Raw genomic sequence first — 20,228 nt, 5'->3', positions numbered from 1 at the left:
GTGTAATTCTCTTTCATTCCTATTTAGCCCTTTAACATACCATCAGGCTCCTCCATTCTAAGAAACTTCTGAATTCTAGCTTAAAAATTATAAAATAAGGATAACTTTTTCAATATTTTTATTAATCTTTTTATAAAATAAAAACTCCTGTGATTAATAAAGGAAGGCAGTTGTAGTTGTGTTATTTGTGGTGGGTTTTTCTGGTTACTTTTTAAAAATATAACTTATTTTTAAATTTAAGTTTCTTCAAAAGATTTTTTGGGGAAACAATTACCTGGAATGAATCCCTATGCTTGCTATAAGTAGATGAATCATAAGGAGTTGCTTAAAAAAAAAAAAAGAAAGAAAGCCTACTCCCCTCCCCTACACCTTCTGATGATTGTGCTACTTTTATTGCCTCATTTTCCTAAATTTCTACAGTCTAGTTAGGTTTTACTTGAAATTATTCCTGTTTGGGGGGAAAAAATTAAGTTTGTTTCAATTTCTCCAACAAATAAAGAAAATAAGCACTGGGGGGAAAAAAAGTGAAGCATGTAGCAGCTTGGTATATTCCATTCCCCATCCCCCAAACCTTTTGTCACTATCATCCCCTTTAAAGTATTAGAGTGAAACAGAAAATGAATGCATGTTAAAGAAAACAAATGTGTACCAGGTCACATAGGAGATTTATATTATATGTGTGAAAGAATAAGTGAGATGCAAGCATAACACAGTAGAACATGAAATAATAAGAGAAAATGTAAACCTTATTATATATAGGAAAGGAAGGAAGTGGAAGAGTAGGAGAGAAGAAAAATACAGCAATTTGGGCTAGAGTGGGTAGGATGAGTCAGTGAATATATGAAAGCAGCAAAATGACCACCAGATGTTAATAACCAATGAGAAAATATTTGCTCTTTCTAGAATGACCTTTATTCATTTTCCAGAATCTTATAAAAGAAAAAAATCTTTTTGTCGAAGAAAATTATAATCTTAAATATATCAATATCATCCTTACAATGTTTGTTAAATAATTTCATTTTAATAATTTCCATTGGACTGCTACATGTATTATGGACTTGTCAATGGAAAACTGTGGTTTTCCTATTTCCTGTTTATGGACTATATTAAAGAGAACAAGCAGGAAGACTTTTGCTCACAGATAAAATAAATTTATATTTAGCCTAAAATTTACAGAATTGAAGGCTTGTACTTACCAATTAAATACAGATATATTTGGCTATAAAAGACTTTTCAAAAGAAATGCCTTTTTTTTGTTGAGGCCCTTCTTATTTTTGTATTTATATTGTTCAGATCTTAGAGTTAATCTAAAAATTAGTCCAGAAATTGCCAGTGAGATGCATTACTTTGTTATAAAAGAAAGCTCATAAATGAAAGAGCTTACAAATAATACTCATCAAATAGATGAGGTAATAGGGATCACAAATGAACTTTTTTCCTCTTAGCATACCAACAATTTCTAGACCCTCCTTTCCACATTCATCTGTCTCATTCTCTCCAATCCTTTCTTTTTCCTCAAACATGCTCCAGCTCAAATTTTTTTTCCCCTGAGGTGGGAGTGGAAGCAACTTCTGCAATAGTCCTTCAAGATCTTTCTCATATCATCTGGAACAAGGTAAGATATGGATGTTTCTCCCCTGAACCTAGTCAGATACTATGAAAAGGGCAAAGAAAAATTCATTATGCTTCTCTTGTTGCTGTTATGTGTTTTACAGATCAGTACATAGGGGCAAGAGAAGTAGCCATGCCATATGTGGTAGTCCAGGAACATTTTTAGATTGTGAAGAAATGCGACAGTCTCTAGCATTCAGTGCAACTGAATTCAGAGCAACAACTATGACTACTCTTTTTACTACACTCTTTCTTCTTTCTCTCTTCTGGACTGCTTTAACCAACTTTACAACTCACATTAACATGTGCTGCTGAAGAAATTTAACCATGTAAGAAGTTCAAATTCAGGAATTTTTCCCCTAAAGCAGAAAGAAAAAAATATGGAATTTGTTTTTTATTCCCATGGGCTAATAAGGGAGGGCTAATAATGCTGCTGTTTTAATAAATCAGTATCAAAGGTCTTACCTAATTTAAATCCATCATTTGTGGAGACTCCATCCTTTTCAAACATAGTCTGTATTCATTCAATCCATAAATATTTATTGGGCACCTTTTGTGTACAAAGTGCCAAAGAGATATATAACACACGAGCCCTGCCCTTAATCATTCTTCTCTCAGAAAGGATAAAAAGAAAGTCGCCTTCAAACTAGATCCTAAAACTTTTGAACTCCTCATGACAGACAAGTTTATAAAGAGAAAATGCAAGAAGTAGAGAGGACTAGTTCACCCTTTTCATGTAGACATCAAGGTGTCATCATCAGTACCAACAGCTGTTCTCTCTCTTAAGAGCCAATCTCTATAACCCAGTTGGAACTACCCATAATTCTTTTCGAACCAATTCAAGAAATAATTATGCCAACAAAAGATTTCAAAATATACTATATTTTAAATGATCAGCTTGAAGCTATTTCTATCATTTAATCACAGTATTTTAAATAGTATCCTATTAAGATTTGTGAAGTGGTCAAATCCAATTTCAGATTTGCTGACAATTTCTTACCTTACTATGTGTAATAGGAACTCATCAGACTCATCAGTTCCTAATGATAGAATCACAGTTTTACTGCTAAAAGAGAACTTAATACTCATCTAATCCAATCCTCTCATTTTATAGATGAGTAAACTACAGCTTACACTTTTGCTAACAATTGGCTAAATAAAACTCAAAGAAAATCTGAGTAGCTTCATAAGCCCTCCTGTTCTTTTTTGTTTGTCACTATCTTATTATAAGCAGATGTTTCTACAAAAGCATCCATAGAGTTACCAAAGTTTAATATGTTGATCTGAGCTTCTGTCCTTGGATTACAATATCCAACCAGTTCCAAAATAATTCTTCCTCATCTGATCCTATTTTAAATATAAAAAGTCTATCTTATTAAAATATTTTTTAAATCTTCATTCATTGAATTCTGCTTTCTAACTCCAATAAAGCCTAACACAGTACTAAGACTATCTGAAGAGAAAAGTGGAAGGCATCAAGTACATTTTCAAGTGCTAGATTTTATTTAAAAGCAACTCCATCTTTTGAAGCCCCCCCCCCCAAAAAAAAACAACTCAATTGTTCTTAACAAAATCTTCTAAAAATGCTTACAAAATCCATTTGAAAAAGGGCCTTCCTAGTAGGCACTTTGCAGGCATGGGAAGGCATTCTCCTTTGAAGTATACTGAGCTGCAAAATGTGGTTTAGAGGAGGTAAGAACTCTAGTTCCTACTCTACTAGTTAAGTTCTGCATACATAATTTGATCCTAAAGTAAAACTTAAATCATTTGCACTATGCAGTTGCCAACTTCCTTATAGCCATTTTCTTGATAATTTCAATTGCTCTCCTGAGCATAGTAGACATTCAATAAATATTAAACAAAATTCACAACTACATTAAACCGAGTCAGAATTTGATAGAAACTAAATAAGCTTTTCTCATTTTCATTTTTTCCATACATTTTTGTCTCGCAAATATATTCTCTAGTCTCACTTCACACCTCTGGTATATTCCATTTTTTAATACTTCTAATGATTAGGAAAGTTTTTCTTACATCAAGTCTGTACCTTTATATCTTTCTCTACTGCTTCTATTTCTGCTCTCTGGGGCCAAACAGAAAAGTCTAACTCTTTTTCAACATGACCAGCCATCATCACACTCCTTCCCTTCCACCAAAATAAATCATGCCAACTGCTTGCCAGTTATGTGGCATGAAGTAAGTCCTTCCTTCACCATCTCCTCTGGGCACTCTGCCTTATCAATATCCTTTCTAAAATATGGTATCCAGCACTGAAAACAATTCTCCAGATTATCATCTGGTCAGGAGATAATATAATAGGACTATCATTGTTCTCATCTTGGAAATTGTATTTTAATATAATCTAAGATTGCATTAGTTTTTTGGAAAGGGAGCAATAAGCACTTACATGGTATCTATTATGAACTAGGCACCGTGCTAAGCATTTTATAAATATTATCACAATTGATTTTCACAACAATCCTGGGAGGTACATGCTCTTGTTATCTTCATTTTACAGGTAAGGAAACTGAGGCAAGCAAGTTAAATGACTTGTCCAATGTCACACAGCTTCTAAGTATCTGAGGATAACTTGAATTTGAATTCCAGGCCCAGAATCATTGTGCTATCTTCCTAGGTATCCTACTGGGACATGCTTTCAAATCACTGAGGGGAGACGGGAGAAGGGAGAGGAGAGAGAAAGAGGAGGGGAGAGAAAAGAGGAGGGGAAAGAAGAGAGAGGAGGAGAGAGAGGAGAGAGGGGAGAGGGCAGAGGAGGAGAAGAGGAGAGAGGGGGAGAGGAGAAGAGGATAGCCTGGCATGATTTTTTCATGAAGCCAAGCTGGTACTTTATGATATCTCTTCCTTTTCTAGCTGTTCATTAACCATTCTTTTAATAATTTATTTTAGAACTTTGTCAAAAATTGACACCAAATTTTATGGTCTATAGCAGTCAGATCCCATTTTTACCATTCCCCTACCCCCCTTTTTTAAAAATCAGGACATTTGTCTCTCTCCAGGATTGTAGTACCTCTACCACTGAAAGTGGCTCAGCAGCATAGAATAAGGTTCATCTGGGCTTGGTGATTAGAATTCCTCAAAGATATCCAGATGCTCTCCCTATTTATCTTGAATTTCAGCATACTATTATCCATTTTGTGCTGTCCTTTACAGTCCAAAGATTAAAGATCATTCTCCTTAGTAGAGAAAACAAGCCAAAAAAAAAAAAAAATCATCTCCCATCTACCTTTAGCAGCAGTCTAGTCCTTCTTAGATTCTCTTTTTTCAGTACTGCTGGAAAAACAAATTCTTTTTGTTTTCTTGAGCTTTCCTTGGAGAATACAGCATGGTAAAATGGCCAACATGCTAGAGTTGGAAGATAGGAAGACTTGAGTTTGAATCCCATTTCTGCTACCATGTCATCATGGATAAGTCCCTTTATTTCTGACCCTGTTTCATTTGTGAAATAGGGGGGCAAGGGGAGAATACCTATAGTATCTGCCTCATAGAGTTGTTAGGTTTAAGAGAGAAAATAGGTAAAATACTTTGCAAACTTTAAGACAATATTGTCTCAGTTATTATCAAAAGTGCCACACATGTATATATGTTCCATTACTTGCTTCTATGTTCTGTGCATGCCTTTCTAAAATTAAATTGGTCAATGAACCTCCTATAGTCAGTCAGGAACAATTTATTTAAAGAATTCACCCTTTTAGTCTTCCCTGGAATTGTTTCTGCTTATTTCTTTGGAATTTTATTTTTAAATTTTTTTTTTCATTCTAAGCTTACTTCCTCCAGAGAAGTTCATAAGATCCTACCAATTCTTTCTTTGAACACTTTGTAATTTGTTGTTCCAAAATGTAGGCTGCAAGTCAGACTATACCCAGCTTTTTTGTCCTTTATTAGAAATTCTAAGATGGAGTGGGCTCTTCATTTCTACTTCAGTAATCAGTTGCTCCCTGATAATGAGAATCAAATCCAGAATAACAGTTCTTGTTGCTTCAGCTTTTTTGAAAGAGGAAATTATCATTAAGGTTCAATTATTAGTTTCTCTGACTTTGGCAAATAAAGCTCCTGTACATGTCTGGAAGTTTTCTATCATTACTAAATCTTGTCTCCATATCATATATTTCCTGAACTCAACACTCACCTATTTCCTTTTGTCCCCTCCTCTAGGTAGTCTGTAGTATACTCTGACAACAACTTGTTATCTGTCTTGAATGATTTTCACTCACTATGTTTCCCTGCTTTGGTTCCTGGATTTCCTCATATGTATATATTTTCTTAAGAGCTATGCTATACCTTCTTTCCCTTATCTTCCTTCCCCACATATATATCATTGCCTTATACTACATTCTTTTTATACCAATTATACATTTCCAAATTTTAGTGATACTTATTTGATTTCTTAAGTTAGGATGTTTAATTAAGCTTTCTTGTTAGTTATTCTTTGGGCATCTATGTATAAACATTATAGCTCATCTTTTACTGTTGGCTCCATTTTTAGTTTTTGTCTCTGTAAAGTTCTGGGCATCTCAACTGCTATTTTTCTTTGTCAACCTTATCTCTACAGTATTTAGCTTGGTAAAATTAAAAAGTTTCCTGCCCATCTCTTTTCCATTTTAAAGCTCTTGATGTGAATTGCAAGACTCTTGGCAAAGTATGTGTGTGTGTGTGTGTGTGTGTGTGTGTGTGTGTTCCATTTCTTGTTAGTTAAGCTTCATCAGGAGCCTGTCACTCCGGTATTTTAAGACCTGGACCAGAATATTCAAAACCCATTTTCAGACTCCATCTTCTTTAACCAGCTGTTCTTTTCCTAAATCTGTTTTTCTCTTCTGAAGTCCTTGTCTTTTATGAGCAGCTGTGAAGAAAATACCACTTGTGTTTCTAAGGCTTTCAGCTTCTTGTCCAGACTTCATAATCCTTAGAAGTGCTTTTCTAAATTCCCTCCAGCAGTATGACTTAAACCTATGTGAATCATCAGAAGTGAGAATCAGTCATCCAATCAGTCAATAAGCATTTATTCTGCCTATTATGTGCCAGGAACTGTGCTAAGCACAATTACTCATCAGGTTTGACCAGTCCTGGTTTCCAGGTTCTTTGCCACATTCCAGATACATGCTCTGGGAAGACAACAGAACTCTCTATTAGCTAAATTTCAATCTATTCAACACCAAACTTAAAATTTCCAACATATCAGAATCCTACCTGTGTGTGTGTGTGTATGAACACCATTCTTCTAACCACCCAAGTTTGAAAGGATCAAATTATTTCCATTTTCCTTTCTCTTTCATGAGACGTGTTTTTGGGCATGGCTAAAGTGGGAATCTGATTTGTCAGATTTTGTAGGAACACATTGGGGAATGTTTACGATCCTCATCATCCCATAATCATTTTTGTTCAAGAGTGAAGGGGGACAGGAGTCGGATTATTTTTTTTAAATCACTTTGTTATTTTTTAAAATGTGAGAAGACATTTAACATCGTAATTTCAGATTCCAAGATCATAGGAATAAGGATTATATCTATAATGTCGCTAGCATATGGAACTCTTAGATAAGAAACTCCTTCTACAAAATGAATGCTGGCATCTTCTTTTTCTGCAACTAACAAGTCTTAGAGAATTGCCAGATTTTGGCAATTATGTGTCAGAGGTGGGATTTGAGTGCAGGTCTTCATAGTTTAAGGTTATTCAGCCACATTGATGGACTATTGATAGGTTTTGAGCATAGTAACATAGCAGTAGTCTGAGAGGCCAGAACCCAGAATGTAGAGATTGGAAAACCACTTAAGGGAATATTGCAATGGACCAGGGAGGTTATGAGGATCAGGACTCTGGAAATGCAAAAAAGGGACAGATGTGAGATAAAGATAAAATGGATAGAACTTTTTTTTGGATTTGGGAAATTAGGGTAAAGAAAGTGCCTAAAATATAATATAATAATATATAATTCAATAATTCAATAATAAGCACTAAAGGGGCAGCTAGATGACTCAGTGAACAGAGTACCAGCCTTGAAGTTAGGAGGACCTGAGTTCAAATTTGGCCTCAGATACTTAACTCTTACTAGCTGTGTGACTCTGTGTGGACTCTAGTACCTCCACAAACTAATTAATTAAATATAATAGTAGCTTGTTAAACACACTGATTCTGTGGAAAACAGAAGTGAACTTGGGGATACAAAAACAGTAAATCAAAAATGCCTTTCAAATATGTACTTCTCCATTTTCAAAATCACCTCCAATAATTACTGAAAATGGCCTCCTAGCTAGAACTCCTGGTTCTGGTCTTTCCTTCCTCCAAATCACTTACATATCACTTCATGATAGATATTCTTTAAACACCATTTTCACTATGCTACTCCCTGACCCAAAACCAAAACCAAAACCAAATGCTTCCTTTTTTTCTCTCTGTCAAGGCTGAACTCCCTCTTTTTCCATCAAAACCCTATTTACATAACTGTATACCTAGCTCAATTGTCTTCAATATGGAGTTTCCATTTTAATCAAGCCAGTTTCCTCAGGTGTAAGACTTGGTTTTCAATACAAACTTAAAAGCATTATAATATCAGCAGGTCTTATTTCATGTTGTTCCATTTCACCATGACTCACATCTGACTTTCTCCATGGAATTTCTGATGATCATTCCAAAGCTTCCTCATTCTCTCTAATTCAACCCCAAAGCAATTATAAACTATAATACAACTGAATGTTGAAACAGAAATCGTGTTGTATGGTTCTATGTTGTTTGGGAATATATATCACAGCAAAGAGTAAGAAAATGGCAAAAAGGGTTAAAAAATCAGTGTTCATTTTAAGATGCTCAAGTGACAGACATTATGTTAGAAGGAATTAAGTTTTGATGTATTTATAGCATTGTAATTAGATGTTTCCACCAAGGCCCTCTTCTGAGTATAGAGGTCATGTGATGCTCAGTTCTAAAAGAATATGACAGGAAGAAAACAAGCCCTGACCTGTTCTTCCAAGCCGGAAAACCTTCCAAGTATAGTTCTGGCAAAATCTACTATCTATGCAGACTTCAAGGTTTGCACAGCATTTTACTTATATCATCCCATTTAAGTTTTAAAACAATGCTATGAACCAGGCACCCCCTTGTAATCTCTGCTGCTGGAGGAGGCCAAGGCTGATGGATCATTTGAGCTCAGGAGTTCTAAGCCACAGTAAAGTTAAAGTCTATCAGGTGTCTTTCCATCATTCTTCTCTCCCTCACTCTACCCTCCCCCCTCCCAATTCCAGAGTGGAAGAGATGAGAGAAGCAAACCAACACAGATTAGAAATAAATTGGGGCAAAGTTTTTATGTTTATTAGTAGTGGAATAAGCTTATGAATAATTGCTATATTTCCACCCAGGGTAAGACAAGAAAACCCAGTCTAAAAAGAAAAATTATTTTAGTAATTACAATTCCCATTTTAAAGATAAGGAACGCCTGTGGTTGTACAGTAGTCTCTCAGGTGGGATTTAAATCCAATCTTTCTGCCTACTAGTCCTGAACTCTTTTCAGCAACTCGGGCAAACAGTCTACTAAAGTGAGTAGAGTGCCTCCAACCTGTCAGTGGAGAAAGTATCCATTTTGGTGAAAAGGGAGAAATAGGGTATTGAAGTAAAAAGTAATACTATCATGATTATATTCTTGCAAGCAAGCAAAGATCTCATCCTCAATTGCCTGCAAAACCACAGATCTCTTAAAACTACTAGAGTCTCCCCTGTGATCAATACTGGTTTGAAACATTTGTCAGAATGAAGAAGCAAAGTATTAATGCCTACATTTTTCAGGCTTTGGGGATTTTGCTACAGTGATATCTTGAAGTATGGTAAGCCTCAGTTTTTCTTCAGACCTACAGCTACTCAGAAAGGCATTATCCAGGTGGGTCACTGCACTGACCTGAATTATCTTCCTCTGACTACCCTGGTTTTTTTGTGTGTGTGACATTTTGAATACAGTCTCTGAGACTTTAAGGATAGTAACTATGAGAAGTAATTAGTCAGAATTTCCAAAGATAGTGCTAAGGTGATAACACTGACAAGCAGGTACCTCTTTTTTATTTGTCATTCTTTTCCTCTGTACAGTTGTTTCTCAGTCTCTCATCTCTCTCACTCCCTCTGTGTATCTATTTCCTTTTTTTTCCCTCTCCACCACCACTTAATTAGCTAAATTCCCTGGGAACATGAGCTGTGTCTTCTTCTCAGAGCAAAAGTGCACTTGCACAAGGGTAAATGTTGAATTCTTCAGCCTAGGACCTCTAAAAGTAAAGGCTAGATTTCTACTTTTTAGAATTTAAAACAGTATTCTTAATTTGCATCTAGCCACTAGAAAATCTACTATGATAAGGTTCCTTCTAATTCCTAAATCTATAATCATTACACTTTCCTAACTGGCCATACTAGAACTGAAGTGTATCTCTACATTTATTAAGAAAAGTTTTATATTCCCTATTCTCAACTTAAAATACATGTATCAGAAAACATACTTTTTTCTACCAGTTATATGCACACCTAGCAATATTAAAATATAATAATCCCTATAGTTTAGAGTTTGCCTTTAAAATTCATTTATGAAAATTATCATGGGCAGTTTGAAGAGGCAGCCAAAAACAGCCCTTTATTGGTTACAAAAAATTTTTGATCAACAAAAAAACCCCAAAATTAAATCACACTTTAAGATTCAATGATAAGTTTTAAATCCCAAGTCCAAAAGAAAAATCTAGGGATCCTGGAAAGGATGCTCAGGGCACCTTAATTAATTTACTACCAGTATGACCTTGAGCAAAGACAGTTCATATCTTTGGGATTTAGTTTCCCCCTGTACAAAAAACGAGAGGGTTAAGTTAACCCTCTAAGTTAAGTTAAATGATTTTGAGTCCCTCTCAATTATATGAAAGTAAAAGAAAATGATGAATTCAAAGTTTCTTTCCATAACTACTACTGTTTTTATTCTAAGTCAACAAAACATCCTTAGTGGAGCTATCCTGGGGTCCCCATGCATTGACTAGACTGACAAACACTTGAGAACACAAGAGAACCACTAGATAAACAGTTCCTTGTTCTCAGTTATGAAATCTAACTAATTCTTTATTTTGGCAGGAATGGACCCTAAAATACCTCTATCCAAAATTACATATTAAAAAATACATGAATAAATAGCAATATCAGTATGCTCTTATGCCCTTTGTCCCCATCATTATTTTACCTCTTTTCTTCATATATTGCCTATGTTTCTATCAATTTCCTTTCCTTTTTCTTAAAAACCAAGGCTTTTCCCATTACTTGAACTTTAGGCATTTTTCTAAATATCTTTATATGTAACAGTTTAACTTAAAAAGTAGTATTCCTGGAAAATTTGTACAAATCAGTTTTGGCAAAAATGAATCAGTGAACATATAAAGGAAGATTGTTAATTTATGGAAACCTATGACAACTTATTTTCCAAGGTAAAAAATCAGTTCCATTTTATCTTTGTATAAATTCGAAACCTGATATGTAAGATAGTACAGAATCTCAGAAGCATTTATTCCAATCAGTGAAGCAATCCCTAACAACTGCCATTCAGTCTTTGCTTGAAGATGTTTATTCAATTTAAGATCACTAGTCTACTTTAAAATTGAAGATGGTTTCTATACTATTGGAAGGATAGAAGCAGCAGCACATTAAAAAGCATTGTGGTATGGTAGAAAAACCAAAGGGCTTAGGCAAGTTAGATCTACTATACCTTTGACACTAACTAGTTATATGACCTTGGAATAGTCATTACCTTTAAGGAATCATTTCCTTATCTGTAAAATAAAGGGCTTCATGATTTTTAACATCACTTCCACCTCTAAAAGTCAAAGTAGATTTAAATCTTTAATCATTAGTCGAATGTGGAGATTCACCAATAGCTTCAGAGATAATCTGATTTTACAAGAGACAAAATATATCCAACAAAAATCAGGGATTTACCTTTGTGGTCAATTTTGTTCCAAACCAATGGCATTTGTTAAAGTATTATTATATTAAGTGTCTTCACAAGAAGCTTTTAGCACATCATATTGTGTGTTCACTGAACCTGGGAACATGTTATCAAACAGAGGCTAGTTTCTGAGAATTAACCATAATAAGTTTGATGGCCAGGCACCAATTATCTGGGAAAAAGGGAAATATGGCAGCAAAGTCTCTTCAGAGACTATAAACTCAAGAGATGCTGTTATTCAGATTAAGTCTAATCCTTAACTTATAAATTCTATATATTCTAAATTCTATTTTAAAAAAGTTAGGCATTAGAGACTTATATTTTTAAGATTTGGGGACCCTGACTGCTACATGAATATTTTCTAGTTATTCTATATGACATCAAAATTTACTTCCTTGTTTGCCTGATTCTTTCACAGAGACAGGGCACCATACATTCATAAAAAAAGGATTCACTTTTTAATAAGTGTATTTAATTCCTCCAACCATGAAAATAACAATTTCTTTGTCTTAAAAGACAGTCTTTGAGAATTGCTATTACAGGAAAACTCTATCCTTTGACCAAATTAGTACTAAGTTTCTAGGATGGTCAAGAAAAAAAAGTTTAAAAATCAGGCGGATATCCAAAGTCTTTTCTGACCATCACACTTCCATAATATGATAAGGTATGAAAGGATAACTTTAGTGGAAAAAAAAGCTCCACACAATAAAGATCCTCTCCAAATTTTCTCTAGGTATTTCGAGCAGGATTTGGAGATCACATGTAAATGAAAAGTTTTTTGTCAGTAATTGATACTAAATTTCTACATTTTTACAGCAAATTTACAAGAATATGATGACTGACATCCTAAGATAACATAAAGTGATATATTATAAATGCTAATAAAATTTGTGGGCTTCTAATAATTTTTTGAAAATCATTCTCAGACATATATGAACTGATGCTAAGTGAAATGAGCAGAACCAGGAGATCATTATACATTTCAACAACAATACTAATGATGATCAATTCTGATGGACGTGGCTCTCCAACAATGAGAGGATCCAAATCAGTTCCAATTGATCAGTGGTAAACAGAACCAGCTACACCCAGAGAAAGAACACTGGGAAATGAGTATGGACCACAATATAGCATTTCTACTTTTTCTATTATAGTTTGCTTGCATTTTTGGTTTTTTTTTTTCCTCAGATTATTTTTACCTTCTTTCTAAATCCGATCTTTCTTGTGCAGCAAGATAACTGTATAAATATGTATACATATATTGTATTTAACGTATACTTTAACATATTTAACATGTATGGGACTATCTGCCATCTAGAGGAGGGGGGAAAGTTGAAACTGAAGTTTTTGCAAGGGTCAATGCTGAAAAATTACCCATGCATATGTTTTGTATATAAAAAGCTATAATAATAAAAAAAAAAAGAAAATCATTCTCAGGACAGAAGACAAAAAGAGAAGCTAGCTAAACTTACACATTTCAAATTTAAGAGCTCATTCTGAGCTAGCAGACAGATACTATTTTTCCTGGTTAGGCAGGCAGTTTGTTCAAACAGAAAGAGTTTCCTCCATCTTCTCACAATTTCTAATGTCAGAACTGAAGGACACAGGACATCAGAGCCCTTACAAAATCTCTTGGTCTCCACATTACTGCTGTAAGAAATGATGATCTAGTCATTAGCAATAAAGACTTATGGCAATTTGCTAAGTAATCTTTCCAAAAACTTTTCCATTCAAACTGGTTTCTCTATGAGAAATATTATTTAATAAATCTGAAGATTTACCATGAGAACTGTGAAGCTTAACATAGCAATTGTTTATAGAATTTATATCCTGGGTCAAACAGAGCAATATGGAAAGATGGGAATGGTTTTTAAAAGAATTTGGATGAGGATTAATCTAACCAATTCAGAAGGAATTTGAAGTTTTATATTTTCTTGCCATTCAGTGTGAATTAGGCGTAACCACTTCTCTATTTCACTTCCTTATGTGCTGACAGTGATTTGCTTATAGTTACTTTTACAGAAACAATCTTTAAGAGCTATCACAGAACTAATCAGCCTTAGATTTAAATAGATGTTCTTAACCTTATACTGAACATTAATATGCCAGTTTTTGTTTATATTTTCCCAACAATTAGTTCGCATGCAAGTATTTAATGAGAAATTTCTCTTCAATCTAAATCTTATAGTGAAGGAATAATTTCGTTTTGACATCCAAAACTTTGCCAACAAAAATTCTTCAGGTTTGATTCGCCACTGAGATTATGCTGAATTTATGTGTGATTCATTATGAGATATAAATCCAACACCGTATCAGTGCAGAATCAAACAGAAAATTCATCATGTTGGGAGTACGGATACAAATATACAAAAATAGACTGAGGATAATAAAAATCTCTGATCATAAATATTTGAGCTAAAAAGAAAATATTGATAAGTTTGTAAGAAACTGAAGGATAGGGGTATGGAACAGAGTTCAATTCCAAAGGTGAATTCCCACTATAAAGGTGAAATATCTTTATTTACATTGATAAAAAAACTGCCAGGATTTGAAAGTTACTAAGTTCCTCTGAGAAAATTTTAACTGAGCTAGAGATTAGCTCAGAGCATTTTGCTTTGATGTACATTGCAGGTTTTATAAGGCCTGTTATCATTGGCCTTTGTACACAGCTTCTTTTAAGATGAGAAAACAGTGTATCCAAACCAGTATTGCAGCTAAAATGTAAATATTTTGCCATAACATCAAAAGGCCAGGAACTCTTTAACACTTTTCCTACCTAATTCTAGGAAGAAAAGTACTTGTTTTAGTAGCAAGAAGAGTATCATATAGGAAGTTAATAGACTCAATTTACTGATTCAGATTTGACAACTCACTTTGAGGAATTCCAATTGATACAAAGTACTTCCCCCTCATCCCCACATATTTATTACATATTTAGAGCTGTGCTATTCTTCAATTATATAATGCTACAGTTATAAAGGCTCTGCTGATCTCTGCTTCTAAGAACTTCATTCGAAAATTTCTGTACCTATGGATGTGGGGAGGCAATCGCACATTAAAAGGCAATGTGCTAGAGTAGGAGTACCACTGGGTGAAGACAAAATGAGACAAAGTGGGACATAGTCCCAGTTCTTCCACTAAGATATGTGACCTTGGACTAGTCACTAATTTGTGGGCCTGTTTCCTCATCTGAAAAATGAAAGAGTTGATGATTTCTAATATCCTTTTTTCCAACTCCAATAACAATCTATCAGTGACTGAAATTTGTAATTCTTATTTAGCAGTAGAGACTAACAGCTTCATAGGTTGTATATGTAATTTTCAGGAATCACATATTCAAAACTGTACTTCTGAAGATTGTCCTTCTGTTTACAATTGGATAACTCATTAAAGTGATGTTAGGTGTTCTCAAAAGGGACTGTTAGCTTATCAAATGATGTTACTTGGTCTTGGGATCAAGCTGGCTATATATCAGCTAGTGTTTTGAGAATTAAACTATAATAGATAACAAAAATGGTAACATGACTTTTATGAAAATGGTTTGTATAACTTCACATGTGCCTTCTCAATGGGGATAAGGGGTGGGAGGGGGAAAGGGAAAGAATCTGGAACTCAAAAATTTAAAAACAAATGTTAAAAAATTGATTCCCATGTAACTGGGAAAAATAAAATATAAAAGAAAAAGAAAAAAAAAAAATAGATACAATAGCCAGGCATTCATTAGCTGATAGCTGCAGCAAGAATAAGATGGTAACATAAGACTTTCACATTCTATAAGTTCAAGAGTTGTTTTTCAAAGTGAAATGGTTTCTAAACTTAGGAATTCTTTATATCCTCAATTCTCTTAATATATTTCTGTTAAGCAACAAATATGTAAAGTTTAAGTTTAGGCAGTCTCTGTTAAATGTGATAATTATTGCCATATTAATATTTTCTACGTTATCTGGATAACAATGTCAAAATTTACTGTTTAAGCAATTTATCAGGGTAAAAATGCCCTACTTACGTATCAATATAACTATATTTCCAGTGATAAAGACAATGATGGAGATTTCAAACCCTTTTATCATTTAGGGTCATAAATCTAAAGCTAAAAGGGACCTTAGATACTATCTAGTTCAACTTCTCATTTTACAAATGAGGAAACTAAGGCCAAAAAAGATCAGTCAACTTGCTCAAGGTCATACAGTAACATCAGAGGTTAAATTTGAATTTGGGTCATACCTCAGCTAGGCTGGTCTTCTGATGAATGCATACAATCCAAGATGAGGCCTATATCAAAAGCTTTTAACCCTTACTTTATTATGAGAGGAAAATGTAATCTAGTCCAAGGATTCTTAACATTTTCTATGTCGTAGATCCCTTTGGTTGTCTAGTTATGCCTGTGGAAATCTTCACAGAATGTTTTTAAATACATAAAATACATAGGATTACAAAGGAAACCAATTATATTGAAATAAAAATATTTTTTTTTCTAATCCAAATTCATTGGCCCTCACCTTCCCCTTCCCCCAAAAAACCTTTATCAATGGATTTCTTGAGACCACCTAATCTTGTCTTAACTTTTTTTTTATTTTACAGAAGAAGAAACTGAGAATCATAGAGGAATGACTTGCCCAACCGTGCTGCAATTTGATGACAGAATTAGGACTTGAATCCGGATGTCCTGATACCCAATCTATAAATATATTACCTTGTAATATCAGGATAGCAATGTTTACCAGCTTATTCAAGAAAATTTGTACAGCAATAGACAAGATTTCCAAACTGGCAATGCTCCACAAATATATTGTCAATGGAAGAGGATCTATTATTATGTCAGCAGTTTTAGTAGGTCATAATGTCTCACAAGTAGGGAATGATATGAAAAATCCAAGAATGTTCTATGGCTAGCTGTGTGGTACAGAGCCTACTACTGGATATTCCCTCACATAACACAAAATTCCCTAAAGATGAGTGACATCTGTCCTTGTGGGAGTTCAGTCACTCCATGGGGCAAAAAATATCCATGTTTTTTCTTGGTCACTGTATAAAAGTAGAGAGAACAGTGAAAAATAAAGGTGAGAGTTATAGTGTGACATCTATGGCTCCAGAATTTAATTATTCTCACATCAAAAAAAAAACAGGCATAAAATCCATCAACACTTACCCATCATAAAGGCATTTCATGGCCAAAATAATGAAGATGTGTGAATTAGCTGGTGCTTAGAAGAAAATGTAGCATTTACAAAATATTCATGTAGTACTTAACTGATGAAAGGCTATACAGTATAATGGGAAGAATACAGAATTAGAAGTCAAATGACCAAGGTTCAAATTCCATTTCAGCCACTGACTACCAAATCTATGAAATTACAAATCACTTAATGTCTCTGAACTTTAGTTCCTTAATCAATAAAACTGATACTATTTCTATCAGTAGTAGAAAGCAACTTATTTCTCCATCTATAAAATGAGGGCTAGGAATAAATGACCTTTGAGGCCCCTTCTACCTTAAATCCATGATCGTATGTTCACAGAGCTGCTATTAGGAAAGTGTTTTTATATACATTATTTTATTATAATCATTATTAAGGTTTAGATGAAGGATTATATAAAAAAAATTTAAAAATCCAATAAGCTGAAAGTTTTTGCCTATAACCACTCCATGCATTATCTATTGAAGAGCTTTTGCCACTTTACCCCTTCTCTTTCTGATTATACGCATTGCTACCACTGCACAGATTTTACAGTTATTTTAATGGCATAGAATGCTACCAACTAATAGTGAACCAAATAGCCCAGCCTCCCTATTACCCCTCAAGGGAGGAGGAGGAGGGGGAAGGGAAAGGAGAAGGAGAAGGGAAAGGAGAAGGATCCAACAAAAAAACCGGAAAAATAAACTGTATAAATATGGCATGAATAAGGTAGATGACCACTTGTCAGCAATGCTGTAGAAAGATTCCTGCACCAAGTGGAAGAGAGTGGATTAGGTGACCTCTAAGGTCCCTAACTCTTATGATTTTCTGTTGCTCAAATAAACATCCCCCATTCATCTGTAATTCTAGAGACATTTTCTCCTTAACAGATGAGATTTTCAGAATAAATATGCAGGTTATTTAAAACTGAGTTATATATAGTGCTTTAGCAACAGCAAAAACCTTGCTGCCATTAACCACAGATGCTAGATTTCTGGTGGAAATTTTTTTTTAAATTTTTGCAAGCAAGCATTTTCCAAAGTGTAAACCAACCTCTAATTCTGAAAATGAAGTACCCCCATTGGCAAACAAACCACAAATACTACACTTACTAGGTTGTTAGATTACATCCTAGTCATTGTCACAGCCTATTTTTCACTGTACAGCACAGGACAGTTTGATGCAGTATTCCTGATTGCTTTTTATCGTATTTGTAAACACACTCACTAATCCACTAAATTAGGTAATTTACAAACAGGTCTTCTCAGTTATTAGTGGGCAGCAGTCAAGTTCTATTACATTTGATTTGTATACAATTTAATCAGAAAACAGCCTTTCAGGGTAAAGTCTAAGACTGGGAAGGAGAGTGGCTCATAATATTTGGGTGGGGGCAGGGTAGAAGCCCTGAGAAATCTCTGCATCTCAGCCCTGACAACATTTGGCCAGTGCCCACAGAAAACTAAATTTGGCACCTCTTCCTCCTGTTACATGGACAACAAAGAGGGAGTTTTCGCGGCGCTCCTCTATCAGGTGCTTCATCCCTCTTCCACACCCCACCCTTGGGTTCCTGCAGGGTGCTTCAGGGAAAGGGGGAGTCCAGGGATGGAGGCACAAAGAGAGAAGAGTGGGGGGGGGGTGGTAAGATCAGATCGGTGAAGAGGGGATAAAAGCTCCGTTTGGGATATGGAGAGACTGACGTCCCAGTAAGTATGTAAAGAGAGAAAGGAGGAGAGCTGAGCACCTCCCGGCGCCACAGGATGGGGATTAGGGAGCTTCAGACTCCCACTTGGGGAGCGTGGGGAGCGCTGCGGATCTAGGAAGATAAGAGGAGTCTAACCTAGTGACTTGGGTATAGGGAGGAACCTGTCCTACCTGAGAGGACGGGTAGGAGCTTGGACCCTTTCGGGGAGAATGAGGAGCTTTCCCTTAGGTCGGGGCCAGTCGGCTCCCTGAGGAAAGGCTGCAGATTGGCGGACCCGGGGGGCGGGGGAGGGGGGAGTAGGATGGAAGGGAAGGGGGGAAGGAGACTCTCTCCGGGGTGCCCTGGGGACAGGGACAGAGAGGGGAGAGACATCCTTAGGCTCACCTGTGCTGCGGAGGTGGAGTTGCAGCAGCCCATGGCGGGGCCGGGGATGCCAAGGAGGAAAGGGGGAAGGGGGCGAGCGCTTAGCTACGCCCCGGGGCCCCTAGGCATCCACAACCCCGGCGGCCGGCCCGGGGGAGGGAGCCGGCCTGTCCCCCCCGTCCTCCTCCTTCTCCTTCTCCTTCTCCTCCTCTTCCGCGGGCACCCGCTGGCGTTCAGTGCTGCTCCGCCTCAGGGACCAGACGGCTACAGCTCAGGGGGAGCTGCTCAGGACCCGCACCAGCGACATGCCCGGGGGGCGGCTGCGCTGCTGCTGCTGCTGCTGCTGCTGCTGCTCCCCCGGCTCCAGCCGCTGCTGCTGCTGCTGCTGCTCCGGCGGTGGCGACGGCGGCTGCTGCTGAAGCTGCGGCTGCTGCTGCTCCGGCCGCGGCGGCGACGGCGGCGGCTGCTGCTGCTGCGGCTGCTGCTGCTGCTGCGGCTGCTGCTGCTACTTCTAAGCGGAAAGGGGCGGGGGGCGGCGGCGCCTCCTCCTCCTCCTCCTTTTCCCTATCCTCCTCCTCCTCCGCGCCGCTCCAGTCTCCCATCAGAGTCCCGGCTCCCCACCCTCCTCGTGCTCCTCCCTCCCTCCCCCCGCCCCCCGCGCTCCCTGCGCGGCGCGGCCCCTTCGGAGAGCGGCACCGAGCAGCTCCCGAGCCGAGTTCTCTGTGGCACAGACGCGGCCCGGGCGGGGAAGGAAGGAGGCGGGCTGTTGCTGGGGCTTCGGAGGGAAGGCGGAGCGGTACTGGTACGTTGCCTAAAAGGAGCCGGGCGCTTTCCGGAAGCTGAGGCGGAGCGAAGCGAAGGCGGGGAGGCGAGGCTTTTCCCCCTCGGGCTAGGAGCGGGACTTGCGGGCCCCGCGGGAAAGCTGGGGCTGTTCCCGGGACGGATCTCCTCCTCCCCATCTCCTAGCATCCTTCCGGCTTCGGGGACACAAGGAAACCAGCCGTTACCCTCATCTTTGTGGAGGTCGGGGAAAAGAGGGCGGGTAATCCCTTCTTATTATCGGCTCCATTTTACTGACTGGGAAACTGAGGGCTGGGAACGCTGGAAACAGCCACCGGGGGTGTAACCGGGGGTGGGGGGTGGGGTGACCGGAGTCCGAGGACCTCATTAGGAATTCCACCCATAATGCTTCCTACCGGGTTACCCGGAGCAAGCCGCTGACTTAACCTTAAGTCTCTTGGTATTAGATAAGCCAGTTTTAAAAATATGGTCTTTATGCTTCTTGGGCACCGTAATAGATTTTTTTTTTTTGGGGGGGGGGGAAGCCTTAGGTACGTACCTTGCTCTCAAGTTTATACTCTCGTTAGAGGGACAGAAGTCATTAATATTAAAGAGCAATGCTAGGCTATGG

General features: G+C 37.2%; 1 protein-coding gene across 2 annotated transcripts in view; it reads right to left on the bottom strand.

Annotated features, from left to right (window-relative positions):
- The window catches only part of SLC44A1 (solute carrier family 44 member 1), a 184,995-nt gene extending 165,838 nt beyond the window's left edge, over window positions 1-19,157 (bottom strand). The window contains exon 1 of one of the 2 annotated variants that reach the window (XM_031945566.1): window positions 18,839-19,157. In XM_031945566.1, the coding sequence (XP_031801426.1) occupies window positions 18,839-18,871 (33 nt within the window). In that variant the 5' untranslated portion in view covers window positions 18,872-19,157. The remainder of the gene's footprint in view (window positions 1-18,838) is intronic. The other variant, XM_031945567.1, reaches the window with a different exon arrangement.
- Window positions 19,158-20,228: the final 1,071 nt, after the last annotated feature.

The sequence above is a fragment of the Sarcophilus harrisii genome, chromosome 1 (genome assembly GCF_902635505.1).
Source record: "Sarcophilus harrisii chromosome 1, mSarHar1.11, whole genome shotgun sequence".
NCBI classification, from domain to species: Eukaryota; Metazoa; Chordata; class Mammalia; order Dasyuromorphia; family Dasyuridae; genus Sarcophilus; species Sarcophilus harrisii.
Note: the sequence above shows the minus strand (reverse complement) of the source record. Positions and strands in the feature narration are given on the sequence as shown.